The sequence below is a fragment of the Mytilus trossulus genome, chromosome 2 (genome assembly GCF_036588685.1).
Source record: "Mytilus trossulus isolate FHL-02 chromosome 2, PNRI_Mtr1.1.1.hap1, whole genome shotgun sequence".
Taxonomy (NCBI): Eukaryota; Metazoa; Mollusca; class Bivalvia; order Mytilida; family Mytilidae; genus Mytilus; species Mytilus trossulus.
In genome coordinates, this window is record NC_086374.1 from 52,759,053 (window position 1) to 52,781,982 (window position 22,930).

At 31.5% G+C, this 22,930-nt stretch overlaps 1 protein-coding gene across 1 annotated transcript; it reads left to right on the forward strand.

The window, feature by feature from the left end:
* Nucleotides 1-1,610: 1,610 nt before the first annotated feature.
* Nucleotides 1,611-8,526, forward strand: LOC134705233 (perlucin-like). Its single transcript, XM_063563994.1, has 5 exons — nt 1,611-1,709; nt 4,564-4,658; nt 5,345-5,438; nt 7,303-7,516; nt 8,471-8,526. The coding sequence occupies exons 1-5, from the start codon at nt 1,646-1,648 to the stop codon at nt 8,502-8,504; spliced, it is 501 nt and encodes a 166-aa protein (XP_063420064.1). The 5' UTR covers nt 1,611-1,645; the 3' UTR covers nt 8,505-8,526.
* The last annotated feature ends 14,404 nt before the right edge of the window (nt 8,527-22,930 follow it).

A 22,930-nucleotide genomic window follows, 5' to 3' on the forward strand; every position in this document is an offset into this window, starting at 1 on the left:
ATGGTTACTTATGTTTTCGCCTCTGTTTAGTTTTTATTATCAATATGCATTGTCTTTTTGCGTCAATTGTGCATTAATGATTCGTATCGTTTTCTAAAATGGAAACATAAAAAACATGGATCCAAAGTCATGCTATATGAGAGTTTTGTTCAATTTTCAAGTTTCTGAATTATATGCTAAGAAAATAAATCATGCAGGCCGTTGATTTCCTCTTTTGAATCTTAACGATATCTGTTAAAATTAAAATCACACAAATATTGAACTCCGAGTAAAATTCAAAACGGACTGTCCCTACTCAAATGACACAATCATAACACAAACACATCAAACCAATGGATAACATCTGTCATATTCCTGATTTGGTATAGACATTTTCGTATGTAGAAAATGGTGGATTAAAACCTGGTTTTATAGATAGATAAACCCCTCACTTGTATGTCAGTCGTATAAAAGTTCTTTATATTAACAACGATGTGTGGATAAAAACAAATAGAAGCAATAGGTAAAATGTTAAAAAAAACGGGGACCAGCAGCCAACGATGTGCTATTATCTTAATCGCTACAAAAAGGCCAACTTTTTTAGTTCGTATGTTAACCTTCAGTTGTTAAAACCTTTTATCTCTGTAAGATATATAATTGTCCCATTGACACTCAAACCAATCATATATTTTCTTATTTTTTTATATATTTAAACAGATTAACTTAAGTCACGAAATTCGTTTTTCAATAAGTCTCTCCTATTAATAAGGAAAAAAATCCGAAAAGTACAACACAATCTACATGGTGTAAAGTAGTGAACTATTCTTATATTATATTATTCCTGTTTTATGATATTATCATGTATACTAGCAACAGACGTCTATTGTATCGTACGTACTACAACCAGAAACACAATACACTGCTGCTACATTGAGCACGGGCATAGCAATGTTAAGCATTGGTCATTTTGAAAATATGAGATTTCTATTCTAGGAATTAAGGTTCTCAATCCCTTTAAAAAAAATGTCATATTCATATGTGTGTGAACCAGTTATTGATTTGATTTTGATTAAAGTCCATTTTGAGCACCGCTTTTGGGCTATTTCATGGCGGCCTTTTTTGTGCGGAGGAAGCCGGAGTGACTGGAGTAAAACTGACAATCCCAGTTAATTAAAATTGAAGTCGAGTGCATCTGCAAGAACGTGTTCGAACTAAAATACTCAGTGTCAAATGTGTGTGAACGAGTAACTGATTTTTTTATTTTTTTTAATTAACGCCACTTTTAAGCACCACTTTTTGGCTATTTCGTGGCGGCCATTTTATTTGTGGAGGGAGCCGGAGTGACCAGAGGAAACGACCGACCTTCGATTGGAAAACTTACAATCCCTGTTAATTAAGATTGGAGTCGAGTGCATCCGCAAGCACGGGTTCGTACTCACAAACTCAGTGAAGACTGGCTAGTGATTAAAGTAGTAACTATAAAACCACTTGGCCACCGAGGCCCCTTGTTTAAGTAATTAAATATGACACTAATTTACACGCTGGACGTACAGACTATCGTTTACTGGTTATCCAAATGGTCAATACCAGTTAAAGATTAAAATTTTGATAAGGAATTTGAATCATTTTGAAAGTAACGGTAGTACAGATAAGAATTTATAATATTATGGGAACCACGTTTCTGAACCCGATTTCAGTATTGAATCTGCTGTTTTTGCTGACTTTTCCTGGTAAGTTTGTTAATTTTTGTTTGGCCTTTGTTAGTCTTGTTATTCTTTTGTATTCTAGTTAATTCATATGTTTTGGAATTTGGTGTGATATTTATGTTCACTGAACAAGGACACTTTCATTTTATGAAGAGTTGGATTATCTCCCTGTGTTGAAGACCCATTAGTGGCCTTTTACTATTTTCTACTCTTTGGTCGGTTTTTTATCTCTCCTTGACACATTCCACATTTCCATTTCCATTCTTAATTTTAATAGTAATTCTATTTTGTTTTTATGATCTTTTTAATTCGATTACTCTTTCTTATTGAAATATAACCCTTTTGGGAGTGAATAGTTGTAAAACTAGTTAGTCTGATACAAATCTTAAAGCTAAGATGAATGGTAATTTTGAACAAAATTTCAAATCACAAAACGTATACTCTATAACCAGTTCATGAAATATGAGTCTTTCAAAAGAAGTGGAATATGAATATTGATATCTGAAAATAGGAAGCAGATACCTAGGATGCAATAACAAAATGAAAAGAAATTGCACTGAAAATTAAGGGTTTAAGGTTGTACTTATACTAATCAAAAACTATGAATTGATACTACAAGTCGAAATAGCATTAGTTAAGGAACAGAATAAACTAAAAATATTAATAGGTTATGGAGCTCCTTTTAGAAATATTTGAATTTTAAAAAATGGTGGGCAAAGACTGACTCTGACTGCTACCTTATATTTGCACTGGTACTATTTAGGTCTCAAATCGAATGAATCAAAATCTAGAATCTGCTAAAATTTTGTTTAATGACAATTGATGAGCTTTTGTAGCCTTATATGAGTAGGTAAGTGGGTGTTTTGGGGCAGAATATTTAACCCTGTATCGTAAGGAAAAGCTCATCGAAAAACATCCTTAAGATTAATTAATGCAATTTCTATAAACGCATGGCGGAGAGAAGTGACCTGTTCATGTCTTGCAAATCGCGATTCAGGGATACTTGAAACTGTTTGATGTTTAAAAAAACAGTTGAACACTATGTTATAATTTATGAAACCGGTAAGAAAACCCTGCATTTTTAAGTATATAACTATCTTTAATTACTGGTTGCTTTGTAAAGCGAAAGTTGGGAAAATAGGTTAAAGAAATGTTCGAGGCCACACACCTCAATGTTAAAATATATTATATCTGTACAACAAATATAACAGTGAGCCAAAAAATCAATGTTTAAATTGATTTTATAACACAAAAATGCTTAGACACAAGTTCGAACAATTTATGCAGTTTTCTTCTTAATTTGTTATATTGCACATAAACAAATAAAAAAGAGCATTCGCAAGTGTGTAAGTATATCTTAAGATATATAAGTTAATGTGGTATTCTAATATAACGTGCTTCTTTAGCTTTGTAAAGAAACCATACTTTATTATCCAATAAAATTAGTTTGCACATGCGTATATTGACTACGGCAGAAAAATGAATTTCGTCAAAATGTTATGCATTTAATGTATTTCCTTAAATTAAAACACTTTCAAACACTAAAATGATACACATTTTGTTACTAATACTTTAACAATGACAACAATGTGTTACAATTCTTAATTGAAAATAGTTGACCTAGATACAGCAACGTCCATGTTGGCTGTTCTAACTTCAAAACCCCTCCCACTAAAAACACGTTTCATCTCTCCTGTTAAAAAGGCATGTCATTGTATATTAATTTCATTGAAACATATGTTCCGACGATAAAATATAAAATAAAGAATAGGTTACTATTACTGTTGTACTGAAATGACAAAATTGTTTCATATTTCTGATAAAATGGATTGACCCTAGCAGGGAATCGAACCCCATTCTCCTATAAAACAAATAGGCGTAATTACCAATATACCACCAAGGTTTCCAATCCATTTTATAAACGCAACAAGATTGTCACCCAGTATTAATTTTAATCTCGTGTATAAATACAGCATTTGAAATCGTCAGATGCACAAAGGCGTGCCCTTTGATCAATTTTAAAAGGTGTAGCCACCGCAAGTATAAATGGATTTCTGTCAAAGGGCCCCTCCTGCCAAGTCTCGAATGTCAGCACAACTTTATCAAGAAATCCTCCATCAGATATGAACATATTTACCAATGCTACAATATTAACCGGCGGAATATTTACGATTAATTTAGTAAACAAAGACCTACCCGATTCTCCTTGTGCGTCCACCGCCATTGACGACTGACTTGAAAATGTGCGTGTCAGAAATTGACCTCAAAGGAAAAGACTGTTGAAATATAACTTTTCTGTTATATTGTGACACAAATATTGTTTTAGTTAATAAATTAATTTATTAATATCTGTTTCAATTTTGAATTTTAGAAATGTATACAACTTTGCCAAATTAAACTGGTATGAACTAGTTGGATAAAAATCGACAGGAAGGTTGATGGAAGAGCCTACACAAATACCGTACACTTTATACACAGCGAACATAGATATTACCGTAATTGTCCTAATCAGAATCGAAATAATTGATGCCAGCTATACTTTATTGTAGTTTTAACATGGGTAGGCATTATATTCGTGTTATTTTAGCCCTCGCTATCGCTCTGGCAAAAATAATCACGAATATAATGCCTACCCATGTTAAAACTACAATAAAGTATAGCTGGCATCAATTATTTCTTAAATAAAAGCATTCAAATGCTTAATTAAGGGACAAGCTTCATTCTAAACAAAACACAATTTATTTTGATTACATTTATATAAAACCCTCAACAAATACAAATAACTGGTTATTCGTTACCTTCTATAATATTTCCTAAGTTGTACTTAATAATGTTTACTGTAGAGCTATGAGGCATTAATTTGAACATATACTTTCAGACAAAGGAAGCACTGAATGCCCATTAGGATGGCATCACTTTGGTTCATCTTGCTATTTCTTCAGCCATGAACTTTTTACTTGGTTGAACGCTGAGGTAATTGGAAAATAACTTATAAGTTATATGTAAATGTTTAAATCATAAAGGAAAAAAATGTAAATATGCAAAACAAATGAAAGTTAAAGAACCATGACATAAAATTCAGGGCCTAATGAACTCCGTGGATATGAGAAATGAAATGCTTATTCGACTTTTAAATCCATGATTTTAAATTAATGTTGCTAGATTTTCAATTAACAAGGGTTTCTAACCAATTGTCGAAAACATTTTACAATTGAAAGGACGTTTTATGTCTTGTTCCGTGTACTGTTTTCAATGTTTTTTGCATTTTTTGGTCGTGTTTCATTTTTTCCGTTTTCTGAACCAAATGAATGATAATAATTTCATAACTAAAACTCCAAAATGAAATTCATGTTATTTTATTATTCAAATGTTCCTTTATGTGAATATTTTGATAAAATTCAAAATATGGTAACGTTTGATTTTCCATTATGCATTTTATACTGAAACGGTAAATTGATGGCGGATAAACAGTGACTTGTAGATTTCAAGATATGTTATTGTCGTTTGGTTTCTTTTAAATATTATCAGTCTTCCAAGTTTTTAATCGATGATAATCATCTTACAATGTTTTTAATAATTTCATAATTATCATATTTGATACACCTTTGTGATTAAATATGCGTAACAATTAGATACATCATATATCCTTGTTTATTTAGTTCAGTTGTCGTGCCCACAACGCCCGTCTTGCTGAAGTTCAATCCAAAGAACAGTCGACTTTTTTAGTTAACATGTGTAGAACGGAAGGACCAGGTAGGTACACATATTCTTAAACAGAACTTTTCATCACTTGTCTTCCTATCTTTGAAACGAACATTAAATGAATATTCATACTGCTACTATGTATTATTGAATCTCAAACAATATTTTGAATTATCGGGAATTTGAGCATTATCCGTTGATGTGTACTCGCTGATGATGTAAGTATCAGTGGACTGGTCGTGATAAAACATATATTTGGTCAGTTCGATATTGACATGCGCGAGTTAACCACGTGAGGGTCTACTTTCCCTTTCATTCGCTAAATCGAACGTAATTATTGAAAGCTTAATTTCTGTTACTATTTTCAAAACTATAACGACGCACTAGTAACTAACATATCATCCATGCTATTCTGATCTGAGTTTTTATTCATATATAGACTGTTGCTGTTCCAAATTGTCTTCTTTCTCTGTTTCTTAAAAAGTACTTGTTTAACAAGTTCACTCAGTATTAAGTGTTAACGGATATTCTTAGCCCAGGCACAGATTACCTTAGCCGCAATTGACACAACTTTTAGGAATTTTGGGTCCTCAATGCTCTTCAACTTTGTACTTGTTTGACTTTCTTACTACTTTGATCAACATCACTGATGAGTCTAATGTAGACGAAACGCGCGTCTGGCGTATTAAATTATAAGCCTGGTACCTGGCAACTATTTACAATTCAAGTTTAGACGCAACATAGTCTCTAAATATTTACCGATATCCCACGAGAGAAGCTAAAAAAAATGAAATATACATATGTTCAACATTTTGTGGGACAATCATATACAATTTAGGTGATGTGGTTTCATTTTTAATATACAGACAGATATGCCTAGACCAAACAAAAAATAAACAAACACAATCGTATGTGGAACAACTTGAAGGATACATTTTGAAAACAAACGGATGTCCGAAGCCCCAAACTAGACAATGTGATTTTTTTTCTGCGACGCCTTCCTACGTTGTCACAGAAAAGAAAATAACCTTTCAAGTCGTCATGATTATTTGTACTAGTGTGGAACAGGTTGAAAAGTTTGCATTAACCATAAATGTAGCCATCATATGGAGTGATATGGGTCGCTTTAAAACCGCTTTTGAAATTAAAGGTAACCATAGGGTCTTCAATGTTTTATATTTCTGGTGCGGGTTGAAAAAATGAATGACATGGTTTTGAAAAAAAAACATACCTTTAAGCGAGGTAATTAGACTAAAGCTGAGTGACATCTATCAAAATATTTGAAATAATAATAAAGCCATCAATCAATGAGCTTGTTTAGATAATTTACAGTCAGCCTACACTTGTTGTCTCCTTTTTGTAAATTGTTTGTCCATGTACCTTTAGCTAACAAGAATAAAGATTTATTCATTGCCAGCTTCATAAATATGTAAATGAAAATACGGGTTACTTTTAATAAAACTTAAAAGCAACTTAGATTTTGACTTTTTAAAGATTTCAATCCACTCGACTACCCTTTGTTTTAGGTTCGGTCTAGGTCTCACTTTCGGTTTTGACCTACGATAAAGATGTCTAAACGGGATGACGATGATTTTGATACTTAATTTAAAAATCCGTATGACATAACCTACAATCACGTTAAAACAATCTCACAGTATCTTATCATCATGCATTGTATCTTCGTTAAAACCCACATTTTCAAATCTTTCAAGGGTATTCCCGTTTTATGACAGGTCATACTTAGTAAATGCAAAACCAGTTCTAGCATTGAATATATAACATGAAGTCATTCATAAAACTTGTGTATTAATCAATTTATTTGACTTTACTAATTCAATATGTTCAATTTTTTTCTTTGAAAGTCTTTATATGTAATTATTCCTAGTAGTTTATCGTTTATGATATACAAATGTAGGTATAAGCTATTGGTTAGGAGGTAGAGATGATGTCGTAGAAGGAAGATGGATGTGGGCTCAAACAGACCAGGTGTTCAATTTTACTGACTGGTATCCTAATGTACCAGACAACATCGGCAGAAACGAAAACTGCTTACATATGTATGCTCCATGGAAATTGAAATGGAACGACGTTACCTGTGCCGGACTATACAGATTCATCTGTGAAAAAGAGTCAGTATATAAAGTCATTACTGTTATGTGTCTAATGCATATATGATAGAACAAACATGAAATCAGATCAAAATTGTAAAACGAAGTTAATCAAGTATTATAATTATAACTATATGATACTGCATGATGCATCATGTAAGCGCAATGGCTAGCTTTTGCAAATTGAAGAGGAACCCTGTTCAAATTGTGATATTTATATGGGACAATATCCCTAATTCGCCTTGAAATAAGGAACTCAAAAGTAAACAAAAAATCTCTGTGTAGTGACATGTGACACTTTTCTATGATAAACAAGTGACTGAGCTTAACCATTTGTGTTAATTTGGAAAGTAGGGGAAAACAGAATAGATGTGTAAAATCTATGGAGCTATTAAATGTGTTCAACGTATTAAATTTTCCAAGAACTTATTGTGTTAAAAATTGGATGTTTTGCAATGAGAAGTCGCATCACAATAGGATACTCGGGGTTTGCTAATTTACGGGAAAAGCAATCTCACTTTGTACACCGAAAATTTAACCACATATGTCAAAATGTCTCAGCTTCGAAACGAGCCATCACACATATCCCAGTTAACGATATGGACTGAACAACAGAAGAAAACGTTACCATTACCGCCTATGGAGAAACTAATACGCATCTTGACCCATTTATGAAATATGTGTCATTCCTTTATTTCCATTTAAAATGGATGCAATTATATCACTGGATAATTTAACAATAAAAAGTTTGTGTCGTTTTGTCGTTAAAATATCACTAAAACACATACAATGATTCCTTAAAGTAGTGTTATAAAAGAGAATAGATAGGCATGTTCATGCTGAATAATAACGTTAAAATGCTATAAAATATGACAAAAAATATTCTCATGTTTCAGCTCAACATTTTAATATTTTTGTTCACAATGTCGCTGTATTATCAAGTACAAGTATTTCACTATAATATTTCTTTTGCAGGTATAACAGCGAAACGAGTGCGATTGTTGGTTAAAGAACAATTAAAAGTATGGAGCTATTTGCCAATGCAATTCTTGTATCTTTTTAATTGATTGAATACACACTTGTTTCAATCAAACATCTTTATGTATCGAAACATTCAAATTCTTAAAACTCAACTCCGTGTATGTTAACGTTTATCGGGATCTGTAGTGTAAAACGGTTCTAGTTTTGCGTTTATTGATTGATTTAAGCTCTCTAAGAACTTGATTGTTTTAATATACAATGTAAAGATAATGTGGTATGATTGTCAATGGCACAGTTATATGTATCCACCTAAGTTAAAAAAACAAAAATTAAATATTTATAACCAACCGTAAGGTCCTCAACAATAAGCAGAAAAAAAAACATTTCGTTAACCTATGTTCGAAATATAACGGTTAATCGGCAGTCTGCTAGATAATTGCATTATTATTTACTGTTGCAACGTATGCCGTATTTTTTTAACAGTTTTAACATTGATATCAAGAGTTGGTTGCCTCCTATAGTTCATAGTAATGCTCCAGACCCGCCGAAATATTACATATAGTGGACAATTGAATAATATATGTTTACAACACCAGGAATCTAACTGACAATAGATGTATATAATGTAATAGAAATTACGACTTCACGAATTTTGAATTAATCTGCAAATGTTATACAGCTCTTCATCTTTTATATAAGCTTTGGATTTCAAATATTTTGGCAACGAGCATCACTGAAGAGACATGTATTGTCGAAATGCGCATCTGGTGCAAGAAAATTGGTATCATTAATTTTATTATACAAGAGTTCAAAATTGAAACACAAAGGGCGTTTAATAAATGAAGATAGGTAACTTTCTGATGAAATAAGTTTACTTTTCTACATCGGCTAAAGGTATAGGGGGAGGGTTGAGATCTCACAAACATATTTAACCCCGCCGCATTTTTGCGCCTGTCCCAAGTCAGGAGCCGCTGGCCTTTGTTAGTCTTGTATTATTTTAATTTTAGTTTCTTGTGTACATTTTGGAAATTAGTATGGCGTTCATGATCACTAAACGAGTATATATTTGTTTAGGGGCCAGCTGAAGGACGCCTCTGGGTGCGGGATTTTCTCGCTACATTGAAGACCTGTTGGTGACCTTCTGCTGTTGTATTTTTATTTGGTCGGGTTGTTGTCTCTCTGACACATTCCCCATTTCCATTCTCAATTTAATTGGATATCTAAGAGATCATTTTATTAGTCATTTGACGAGATCTTTTGTGTATGGGACCCTTACGTTTCATCTGTAAACAGTAAAGTATTACACAGACATAAATAATTGATTTTAAAAATATCAACTTCGTATTCTACTACCTGCTTGAAAAAATAAATTACAGATGGAACATGCAAAATATAAAAAAACAACAGTTCACTGTATTTCATTTGCTAGAATAGACCACTTTCGAGTTCATCCGTCACCGGCAAAAACTCGTCAATTATGCACGCCTTTATGACGTCATTTATCAGAAAGAGGGGGTCGCCTGTATCCCTGCACTATTTACGTTCATCAAGCGTCTTAGTGATCGTCTTTGTGCAGGATAAACTAGAAATAATGGTTGCTCTGTAGGTACTTACTGACAATTCTCTAATGACAGCAGTGTTGATTGACAATTTTGAGAATTCAATCTGCCGAAAAATTCTTACAATATAGAATTATAGTTTTCCAACCACTCGCTCAACATTGGAAGGGAAGTGACGACGCCCCTAAACGCACAAATGACGGTGATAAAGGCGCGTATAATTGACGAGTTTTTTCCGGTGACGGATGAACTCGAAAGTGGTCTATTAGCTATATATATAGTAGTTACAAGTAAGCATTAGTTCTTACTAGTTTTAAAGATTGCAAGCACCTTGGACTTAAAGTTTAAAATCAACATTCAACGTGCCAAGATAAACTTTGATATTACAATTTGCAAGGTTATACAATATACGACAAGATACGAATCAAGAACGTCTATCGGAATCATGTTACCGAAATCACTACTAGTATTTATTTACCTGTCGATATTATTCGGTATGTTTATTATTTTTATATACGAAATTAAGTATACATCATGAATCTCTTGCAGCAAAACACTTCAACACATTGTTCCTTCCTTTATCAAGCACAATTCGAATAGATTTAATCATGTTACTTTCATAATTGTATTCCAAGCATTATTTTATCGACATTTTCAGATAAAACAAATTACGTGTGTCCTTTAGGATGGCACTTATTGGGGTCATTTTGTTATATTTTTATTTGATGTTAACAAGAAGCCGTTGAACCTGTCCATACAATATATAGAAAGAATATCCTTAAATAAAACAGAAAGTGGTTAAACAAATTAAGGTGACATGGCATGATTGATTTTCATTGAGAAAACTATCCGTCAAATTCAAATGACGAAAAAAACTAAACGCGCCACAACATGAACAACAAATATATAATTTGCATATCCTGGCATCTACTATGAGTTTTATTATTACATACGTAATTATAAAACATAATGCTTTCAAAACAGAACAGCTATCAATTACTTATTGATTTTTTTTTGTTCTGTAAAAGGCCATGCAAATACTTTAGATTTTTAATCCATGTATCCTAGACAAATAAAAAAATTAATTGAACATCGAGCAATTTGTAAAACTAAATCTATAATAATCTTCTCTCGACTTTTGCATTTTCTTTCTGGCGTTTTGATTGCAAACTTTGTAAGAAATACATCCACTATTTTTTGCTTGATCCTAAACTTAAAATTATTAATTTAAATGTTACTGTTAACTTTTAGATGAAGTGAATTCTGAATGTCCTTTAGGATGGACTCATTTTGGAATATCTTGTTTTTTCCTCAGTCACGAAGCCTTTAATTGGTTGGATTCTCAGGTAATATTTCATAACACTTGATACCACTACAACTAAAATTAATATTTGAAGAGACCTTTTGATATTAAGTTATAAACGTATTTGAAGAAAGCTTGATAAAACAATTATTGTACCCTTGTTTTGAGAAAGAAAGAAATCATCTTAAATCTATCGTTTCTTTTGTCGGATTAAAGGATGATTATTTTATAAAACTCTGTAATAAATGACAGAAATTATGGTTTCAAACGTTAATGAACTTTTATTAACACTCTAGAAAATTTAAACTGTAACAAGAAACAAACAAATGTTACAAATAATATGGGGACGAAGTCCCCAATAACAGTAGAAAAATCAATAAAAAAAATCGGGAAAATTTTCCCGAAAGGAGTAGGTCCGGTAAGGGCCGATTTTGGCCTTTATTTTCAAGTTCATCTAGACGAAATATTTTGGACACTTTTTAAACACTTAAGTGTCTATTTCAATTGATTTAATTAGTTTTTGTGAAAGATTTTAACTGAATAAGTCATTAAAAATGCTTTTTATTGATTGTGACTGTTTATCTAACGCATCATGTAAATGTAACGGAATTTGATGAGACTGTTATTAAAGTGAGAGGGTTAGCGCTATAGAACCAGGTTTAATCCACCATTTTCTACATTTGAAAATGCCTGTACCAAGTCAGGAATATGACAGTTCTTGTCCATTCGTTTTTGATGCGTTTTGTTTTTTGATTTTGCCATGTGATTATGGACTTTCCAAATTGATTTTCCTCTGAGTTCAGTATTTTTGTGATTTTACTTTTGATTAAAGCTTTAATATGATAAATCCGTCAAATTGACCAAACATCGTCACTTTTCAGATGTTTTTTGTCAAAAATTAAAAGTGAAAAGTGGCCGCATCCGTGTTAATCCTCAAACTTTATATATATTATGTGTAATCATCAAATACGACTTACATTTCAATATTATGAATGAACACGAATGCGTCCACTTTCATTTTTGACAGAAACCGTCTAAAATTTTACTAAAATGCTAAAAATGTGAAGATTTCAGTTATTTAGCTTGACTTTATGATGCTAGTAACCGATATAGGTGCATGGTATTATCAAAAACGACCCATATTTATGTAGCAGAATCATTCCACTTTCCAATAAATGGATTAACGATTATATTATCACAATTTTGTAAAACTGCTATATGTTGGGGCCAAAAAGGGGTCTTACTGAACATACTCCTTTTCATTGTACGAATGAACTCAAAATAGTTCTTTTTTTTATGTCTGCGCAGAAATCTACAATGTACTTCCTTTTTCCAGTCTCGTTTGTATGAAGCTGTTGTAATATATATTTACCAGTCTAGTATAAAATAGGAAGGAACACAATACCAATTTCGTTTTTAATAATTCCTTGATATGAAAAAAACGTTACCTGATGATAGCGTTTCTTTGTTAACATTGCATATGACGTCATAACTTAGATAACGTCACAAACAAAATCCCTAACAACAGAACCAAAATCGGAAACGTTACGGTATTTCCGAGTTGGTTTTTTTTTTCGCAAATATTTAAGTTTCAAAAAAAAAAATTCATACAGACTTCGTCCCCATTTACAGGTAATGCCTGCCTCATATTATTTTACAATGGTGAACAAGATAGAAAGATGTAAACATACATAGTTCATTATACATAATTCTTTATACACAACATATATTAAACATTTCACAGCTGCATGCTACTACTACCTTTATTCATTCATCACTTATTTTATTGATTTTGTATTATTCTATTGTGTCATAGATCAAATGTAGTTTATGTTGTGTCTTTCTATGTTGAGATGTAACACTATTGTTCCAGGTGAGGGTATCGTTTGGTACCTATTTAAATGTTTAAAACCGCTGCAGTTTGTTTGCATCTGTCCTATGTCAGACACCTGATGGTCAGTATTTGTCGTTTGATTTTGTGTTTCGAAAGTGTTTCTCGTTTTTTTAGAGATTCGACTGTTGGTTTTTCCGTTTGAATATCTTTACACTAGTAACTTTTGAAACCCTTTATAGCTTTATACATTGTTTGTTACTGTTTGGTAAGAGCCAGTACTTCGACCAATAATGGTTTTTCTTTTACAAATTTAGACTTGAATGAAAAATTGTCTCTTTGACATATCCCACATCTTTTGATAACTATATACATTAATAAAACCTGTCAATCACTCACAGTTAAAAGCGCCAGTCGAAAAAATGTACGTGATGATAAAGTATTCATAATCATAGATATTTCATAGGTTTGTATTAGAAAATTGATTGAATATAAAAAAGAAGATATGGTATGATTGCCAATGAGACAACTATCCACAAAAGACCAAAAATGACACAAACATTAACAATTATAGGTCACCGTACGGCCTTCAACAATGAGCAAAGCCCATACCGCATATAGTCAGCTATAAAAGGCCTCAATAAGACAATGTAAAACAATTCAAGTGAAAAAACTAACGGCCTTATTTATGTAAAAAAAATAAACGAAGACCAAATATGTAACACATAAACAAACGACAACCACTGAATTACAGGCTCCTGACTTTGGACAGGCACATACATAAATAATGTGGCGGGGTTACACATGTTAGCGGGATCCCAACACTCCTCCTAACCTGGGACAGTGGTATAACAGTACAACATAAGAACGTACTATAAAAATCAGTTGAAAAAGGCTTCACTCATCAGATAGACAAAAAAAATAAAGTGGACGTGGCCGGGTACTTATACATCCCTACACAAAAAGACACAATGAACAGATCTGAGAGTATTCGCAGTTATCTGACAGCTAGTTCAAAGCCATTAACAACTAATAAAAAAAATCATGCCTCTAAGACTAAGCAATCAATCCGTACACATACATCATACAATGGATTTAGTGTAAAGACGTCATAAACAGCCAGAGAAAACATGACCTTCTGCAATGCCAAGTTACTGGTATCGACAGATTGTAGATCCATGAAAATGTATATGTATATAACATACTAGTGATATTTAGTTAGATTTTAATGTACTTATAACAAAGTCAATATTTTATCAATAAAAACAATATCCAATGATCTTATCACAGTGTTGAATAGGTAACCTTTAATAATAAGTTTATTTTAAGGAGCAACGAGTTTACATGGATTATTTCTAAATTGATGGGCACGGTTAACAACATTTCCGTAAAAATGAGGATGTGCTATCCCGTTTGAAATAAGTTTTCTACAGGTACGACCAATTTTCAAAACCAAATCTTTATATCTATGGAAATTTTAGTTAAGATTTTAAGTAATTTATGGTAACGATATCCCAGGATTAATAATTTACCAGTAATACATAGGTTGCGTTCGTTAAAATAAAAAACGTCACCACAGACACGGGCATAGCGAACAAGTTGTGAAATATAAACACCGTAAGATGGTGCTAAAGGAACATCACCATCTAAAAATGGAAAATTAAAAATAGGGAACGAAAAATCGTCTCTTTTGTCGTAAATGTTAGTGTGTAGTTTCCCGTTTAAAACCGAAATATCTAAATCCAGGAAAGGACAGTTATTTCCGAATACATTTAATTTATTTAAAGTAAGTTCCTTGGGGTAAATTTCAGCAGTAAATTGAGAAAATTATTGAACGAAAAAATATCATCAAGATGAAGACTATTACATTTATTAATTACATCTTCATATAACCATATCATATAAAGACATCAAATTTTCTGAAGGGTTAACAATATAGCAATTTTGGATTTTTCTTATCTTAATTTTGTAACCTCGTCATTGTGGCATACAAATAATAATGAATCTATTATTTCTTCACGAAGTTCATAATCTTTTCTCTTTTGAAATGTTTTGCCATCGACCAGTTTCTTAGGGAATTTTGATATTTGAACATACAAGTTTGGTTATGTAAATCCTATTTTCTCTTTTCAATCTTAATAAGTAATTTAATAAGTAATTTTCTAAACAAAATTCGTGCTTGTTAGAAAATATTATCCCTCCTTGAGACGTTTTCGGCTTAACTTTTAAATAAACTAGTCGTGTTAAATTTGCTTCATATTTATTTGATGTCAAAATTTGTTAAAATACTTTAATTATTCCAAACATCCCTCAGACAGGTTTTTTTATGTAGATTTAATGGAATTAATCAAGTTATAATCAATATTTCCAGAACTATACATGTTATACCAAAATTGTTATAACAACCCTGATAATTGTGCGCTATTTAATAATTCTGACCGTGTATTCCTAATCGTGCTTTGTTTTATAAGGGATATCTGCCTGTTATACCGTACACCATAACATAAGGAGAAGCTGTTCGTAAGGAAAGAATGTGTTTCTCTATCTAAACCATTATCGTTTTCGAAACTTCACAGTTTACATTAGTAAATCAGTATGGTCTTAACCCAAGAATAGAATAATTTTAGTTGAAAATCAATAGGGATATATGAATTCCTACTATTCTTTTCCTACTTTTTCTATCAAGAGTATAGAGTGTCTTCTCTGCTTGATCTATCACTTTTTTCTTGCATTTGTAAATCTACCGTTACAACTTAACCAAAATAATAGAGAAGGATAAATCGACCATTTCAATATAAAAACATACAATTTGAAATCATGTAAAAAGTAAAATCACAAAAATACTGAACTCCCATGAAAATTCAAAACGGAAAGTTAATCAAATAGAAAAATCAACAGCTCAAACACATCAAACGAATATATAACAACAGTCATATTACTGACTTGGTACAGGCATTCTCTGTTTCTCTAAGTGGTTTCTCTTGTTATTTTTCTTTTTCAATATACAATAATCTTTATCTTATCAGTTTTTACAGAAAGTTTCAATTGTGTACAATATAAATCAAGCATATTTTATGTAAATTTGCATGTTTCTCGCTGTTTCAGCAAGTATGATAGTGCCATCTGCATGGCATAAGATAAAAATGTGCAACAATTGTCCAAAAATTAGATTCACAAAAAAACTGATCTCCGAGAAAAATACGAAATGGGAATTTCATAATCAAACGGCAAAATCAAAAGCTTAAACACATCAAACGAATGGATAACTGTAATATTTCTGACTTGGTACGGGCGTTTTCTTTTGTAGAAGATGATGGATTAAAACTAGTTGTACAGCTAGCTAAGCCTCTCACTTTTATGATAGTCGCATCAACATTTTATGCGTTGATACTGTTCAAGTTTATTTATATTGTTTTCACATAGAAAGTTTTCCAGATCCAAAAGTAAATTAGAAAACAAAAAAGGTGACAAATTTTCCCCTTGGCGTATCCCGATCACAAGAAAAATACCAGAAATAGCATTTCGCTGTTTGACACAAGATTAAATACTCAGCATATTAGAAGTCACTATTAAAAGATTTCCGGTAACTTGATTTTATATTAATTTTTGCCTTAACCATAATCTACAAACAGTATCAAACCCTTTCATAAGGTCTACAACCGTACAATAAGGTTTGTAACCAATTTATAAATATATTTATATGAAAACATATAAACAAGATTTTATCCAGTGTTAAATAGCCTTTCCTATAGCCATTTTGTGCGTTTGGTTTTCAAATAAATCTGCATCCTTTGAGAGTCTTCTTTTAAGTATTGTAGTAAATAATTTCCTAGGAAAGATACTACAGTTATTTCACTATATGGAATTTTGGTCCTCAATGCTCTTCAACTTCGTACTTTATTTGCCCTTTTTAGCTTTTTTGGATTTAAGCGTCACTGATAAGTCTTTTGTAGTCGAAACGCCTGTCTGGCGTATATACAAAATTTATTCCTGGTATATAAGAAGAGATATGACTCTAGAGTCTAATATTTTATTACAAAACTTAAGATATGAGGGCATTATCAATTGAATTGTAAATTTCGCATTTTCTTTTAAGACCATATCATAATCTGGCGTTTTCAGTTTTTGAAATCTCTAACGGTTAAATCCATTTTCAGTAATTTTACCATTTAAGATTGCATCTACACGTTCGTCATTGCAATCTGGTATATCAAAATAAATATTATCTAGTTCTCTGTCTGTATTAAAAAATAGAAATAAGCATGAAGTTCATCAAGCCGATTGGATTTTTTTTTATCATGGAATCTTTTACAATCATTTAAAACATGCTATAATTTACCTGGATCATGTTGATCACTACTACGCAGCTCGAGTTCAGATTTAAATAAAAACTCCTCCTAACTTTTGTTCATTACTGGCTTTTATGCCTTACTATGTTTTTTCAAATCGTATCTACTTTCCTCCGTTTTAAATAAATTATGTTTTTCTTTGCTACGTGAAAATCGTCTCGTTTCACACGACATTGCGCATTAAACCACGGTTGATGATGTTTTGCAAATTGGTTGTTTTGACGATTAATGAGATATATACACAACAACAAAAACAATTAAATGACATCTCATTAATTGGTCAACTTATATTTTTCATTTCCTTTCTCACCATTTCCTTTCTCACTTTTATTTAACATTAGAATGTTGTCTTAAGATTGTATATGTGAACTATAAATCATCATAAGTCTACAAAAAAAAAGCAGTAGTAAATAAATGAATCAGAAATAGTCAAAGATCTGTAAAACATTACTACCAAATCGACTCTACGAAATAAACTGTGGAGTAGAATCCATAAAAAGAAAATCTCTAGTTTGTTAATCAGTTATTGTGGATATGAAAAATAGGTAAAAAGTCCAGAATTTGTTTTAAAATCGTAATGAAATGAAGAGTCAACTAACGCTTTTGATCTTGTTGACTTATCTGTAGATCTTGTTTTGCTGATAATTTTTCCTAGTAAAAGTGAATAACTACCTATTATAGTTTTTAAGATATTCAAAACACTAAAACTTGAATTTAATTAAAATTTCAACTTCCGAATCGATGAAGAATTCTGTAATTACTATACATCACATCAACTTTCAATTACTTTTTCCTTATTGGGTTTATATGGTCTATTTTAATTTATGAGATATTTCGCAAAAACGCAAACACATATGGTATAAAATCTTCACAAATTGACAATAACTATAATAAGAAGTCATCATACGATTTCCTCTATAAAGACTGCATGCTTTGCATGTCCTGTTTTGATGATCATATATGCTTTATTATATTGTTCATGAAAATAGGAAAATATGACAAAAAAGGATTGGTAAATTTTGGCATTTAAGGATAATAATTCTTATAAGAAGCTGTGACAGTTTTAAAGCAAACAGAAAATAGCTTGAGCTTAACATTATGAAATGTTTGCCTCTGTTAGTTTTCAAAATAATAGACAAAACTTGAATTTACCCCCACCCCCTGCTATGTTCTATATTGAGCCATGTATCCATCTTGATAGGCTTGAAGGGTCTCTGAACACATTTTTTATCTAGACCCAATAGTTATTTAAAATGTTAAGTTTTGTTGAATTTAGGCCAGTAGTTTCAGAGGCGAGTATTTTTGTAAACAAATATATGACAAGACGGACGACGGGCGCCAAGTGCTGAGAACAGCTCTTTTGATCTTGTGAGCCAAGTTAGATGAAACATACTCAAATATTGTTTGGTCCACTTCTAAGTTTCAATTATTTTTCAATTTAGATCATGTTCGTTTTAGTTGTAAAGCACTATTAGGGTCTATAACTAATACTTTTTATATATTGATTACGCAAAATGTTAACGAAATTGCACAAATAATAAAAAAAAATCGCAAATACTGTGCGAATAACGAAACAAAATGTGAAATGAGCATTTAGTTTTCTCGAAATAGGATGAGAAAACAAATATACACTTCCATGCAGAAATGTTTATATTAGTAAAATTTTCTTCTTTTTTTTTTGGAGGTAAGATAACGTCTCATTGTGATATTTCGATTTACACATGTGTATTTATGAAGTCATTGTTACACAGTGCAAGTTTATTTTCCTAATTTCAATTGTAAAAAAAAGATAAACATATGAAAAAAATGTTCATCTGATATACAAATTCAGTTTGCAATTTACCAGGGGTAAAATATCTCCTCTGCAGATAACAGTGATACAGATTTTATTATTAATGCTTTTTTTTCTTATTAAACAGAGTAGTTGTCGTGCACATAATTCTCGGCTAGCTGAAGTTCAAAGCAAAGCACAGTCTGACTTATTGATGAATTTGGCGAAAACTTATGGACCAGGTTTGATTTTTGTTATGATGATTTTCACTCACACCAATGTGAGCCAAGAATGTCATGTTACACATGTAACAAACAGTAAATGGGCTAGGTCATATATATTCATTATATTCTAAATGTCAATAGGGCTCGTTGAACTATATTGGAAAATCAAGAAAATAAATATTGCTGGTTTGATTCTTTCACAGTTGTTGAATATATGTTGAAAAGCACATGCATGGGTTGTCTTTTAATTATCAGATTTCGAATCAATGAATTTACCTTATAAAATGATTTATTTACCACCAGAACAAATAATCAGAGTTTTGCCTGACAGTGATGCATACTTTTATTTAAATTAATTCCGCAAGTTTTTCAAAGAAATGATGTGAAGAAAAATGGAAATTATTAATAGTCAAGAGATAAATCCGCTAAAATTTCTAAAAAGTATATTTATTCATTTTTATGCGACTCATATATCAATATTTAGTCATCAGGGTTGGCAAAGTATTACCCGCCCGGGGTTTTCGGGGCGGGAAATACCTGGTTTTTCCTGGCTTGTCAATACTGGGCAATAGGATTTTTTAAGCTTATTTCAACACAAAATAGTTAGATATAAGAAGATGTGGTGTGAGTGCCAATGAGACTATTCTCCATCCAAAAAACAATTTATAAAAGTAAACCATTATAGATCAATGTACGGCTTTCAACACGGAGCCTTGGCTCACACTGAACAAAAACTATAAAGGGCCCCAAAATTACTAGTGTAAAACCATTCAAACGGGAAAACCAACAGTCTAATCTATATAAAAAACGAGAAACACCTATACATTACTCATACAAACGACAACTACTGTACATCAGATTCCTGACTTATGATAGGTGCAAACATTTGCAGCGGGACTAAACGTTTTAATGGTACCAAACCTTTTTCTAAAACTATAGCAAAACATCACAACATAGAAAAACACACGATAAAATATCTGAACTCAATCAAAAAACGTAAATTAACACACTATGAACGAATAAATTTGATGTGCGATATGTGAATGCAAATGCACAGTTTATAAAATATTATGGACAAACATTTAAGGGACTTGTTTTAGTTTCATAGTATTAGAGCTAGATATATACATTTTATACAGATAACGATTGAGAGTCATTTCTAAAAGATTACGAATTCAGTATTATTCTCTTCTCCACTTAAATTCTATATATAAATACAAGATTTGCACATTTTAAAACACCTTGTTAATTACCAAGCATTGTTTCAATAATCTAAACTTTGAGAAAAATGCATTTTATTACAGTGTTGGTATGAATTGTAAATTAAATTGCTTTATATGCAATCATATTGCTAAATTAACACACTATAGGGTCTAGTTATTAACTCTTATAGAAATGAAAAGGCGGATTATTGTTATGTACACATACATATACCTGTGTTCTAATCTGAATAATTACTTTTTTTATTAAGTATGTACATTTGTACATATAAATTATTTCAAAGTACTTTTTCTTTTCTTTACAGGAGTTTATATAAGACTCTCAAACACGTAAACTTATTTATAAATCAAAATATGTTTATAAATATCTTGATTACTGAATCCTGTATAAAATTCAGGCTAGTATCTTATAATACTCAGTATTGCCCAGTATTACCCAATAAACCCCAGTAAAACCCGGGTTTTTTTCCAGTATTTCCCACTAGGTGAGGCTAAATAAAGCCTGGGTTATTGCCAACCCTGTTGTCATGCACATTTGCCACACAGCATTACTCATTTGGTAAATTCGTAATCAACAATTTTTTCCGTCTCATCGGAATTTCGGTGACTTCATATAAGCATTCCCTTTAGCTTCCAAAATGAACACTTCAATGTTTTACATAATCTCTGTTACGGAGTATATGATCATGAGGAGGAGAAATATGTATGTAATTTATTAAACAATATAACTAATCGAATTAATTTTAATGATTTGCGATTCGTTAAAACTTGATCACATGTACATTGAGATCAATTTTATTTTGTTCAGGTAATAGTTGTTGTTTTATTATAAAATAATTGTATATATTGGTTGAGGTCAATTTGATGTATTATCAATTAACATAGAGAATATTGTAGTTTTCGCACTTCGTCCTCAGCCAATAAGCATCTCTTATGTCGATATAACCTCATATCGACCGAAACAATATACAAAAATTGACAATATATCTCCCAAATCCCGAGTGACATTGAAGAACCTTTGTATGGTCTACAACAACCTTATATGTCCCGTCAATTACAAACACCCTTCATCTTGGGGTTATTTTCATGAGGATCCATAATAAATTTCAAATTAAGCTCTTGCAAAAATAACCATCTTTCAAGTTTGTTTAAAGGTTACTTTGACAAAATTAAAAAAACAAAATAACTGCAAATGCGAAAATTTGTTTAATTGTTCTGCATTTTTTCATCGATTAAAACACATATTACTAGATCGTAATCGTTGAAAAACTCTCTTAATCTCTGATAGAATTTAATCGGGATGTTTTCGAATAATTATAATACAATTGAAATTATAGTACAAGGCGATTTAGGGCCACGATATCTCCGTAGCATAAGTTGGAACCATGGCGATAGAAGAAGAACATACAATTTGCGAAAGCTAATTTACACATCTAACATTGTTCAGTTGACGTTTAGACGAATAATATATATATATATATAAAGGCGTAAAAAATATTTTTTACGTGTGCTGATATATATATATATATATATACAACTCGTCTAAACATCAACCCAACAATGTTAGATCTGTAAATTTGCTTTCGCAAATTTTTGGTTCTCTCTCGCCGGGATTCGACCCAATGCTACTGTGATATCGTGACACCAAGTCGCCTGCACTGCAGCCGTCACGCTAGACCACACGACCACCTGGGCTCTACAAAAATAGAGCTTTCGCTGGCCGTGTGTTACCTTTCCTCGTCATTTGTAATCTAGCGGCGTACTACAGTACATGATATATAAGGCATGAAGATGTTATTGTTACAGATCAGCTAAATTATCTATAGTAAATAATCCTACAAATTAATGTAAGATACAGTCACAGAAAATAATTATATTCATAAGTATGTCTTAGTCAGTGACAACTCTACAACAGATGTATCCATCGGATCGCCATATATATATATATATATTCATTGAACAAATAGTAAAATAAGTAAAAGGTTAACAGTTACACTCTATCGATATCATCCTTCTATTAGGACATGAGTCCAAAATGGAAGGATGAAATCGATAGAATGGAACTGTAAACTTTTTTTTTACTATTTTATATAATGAATATATTCAATTGTTTTATATGTATACAAGTCACATTACCTGAAGGTCTTTTTAGTGTTTTTAGTGGATTTGGCGCATGGTTTTGTCGATTCTTTGACAT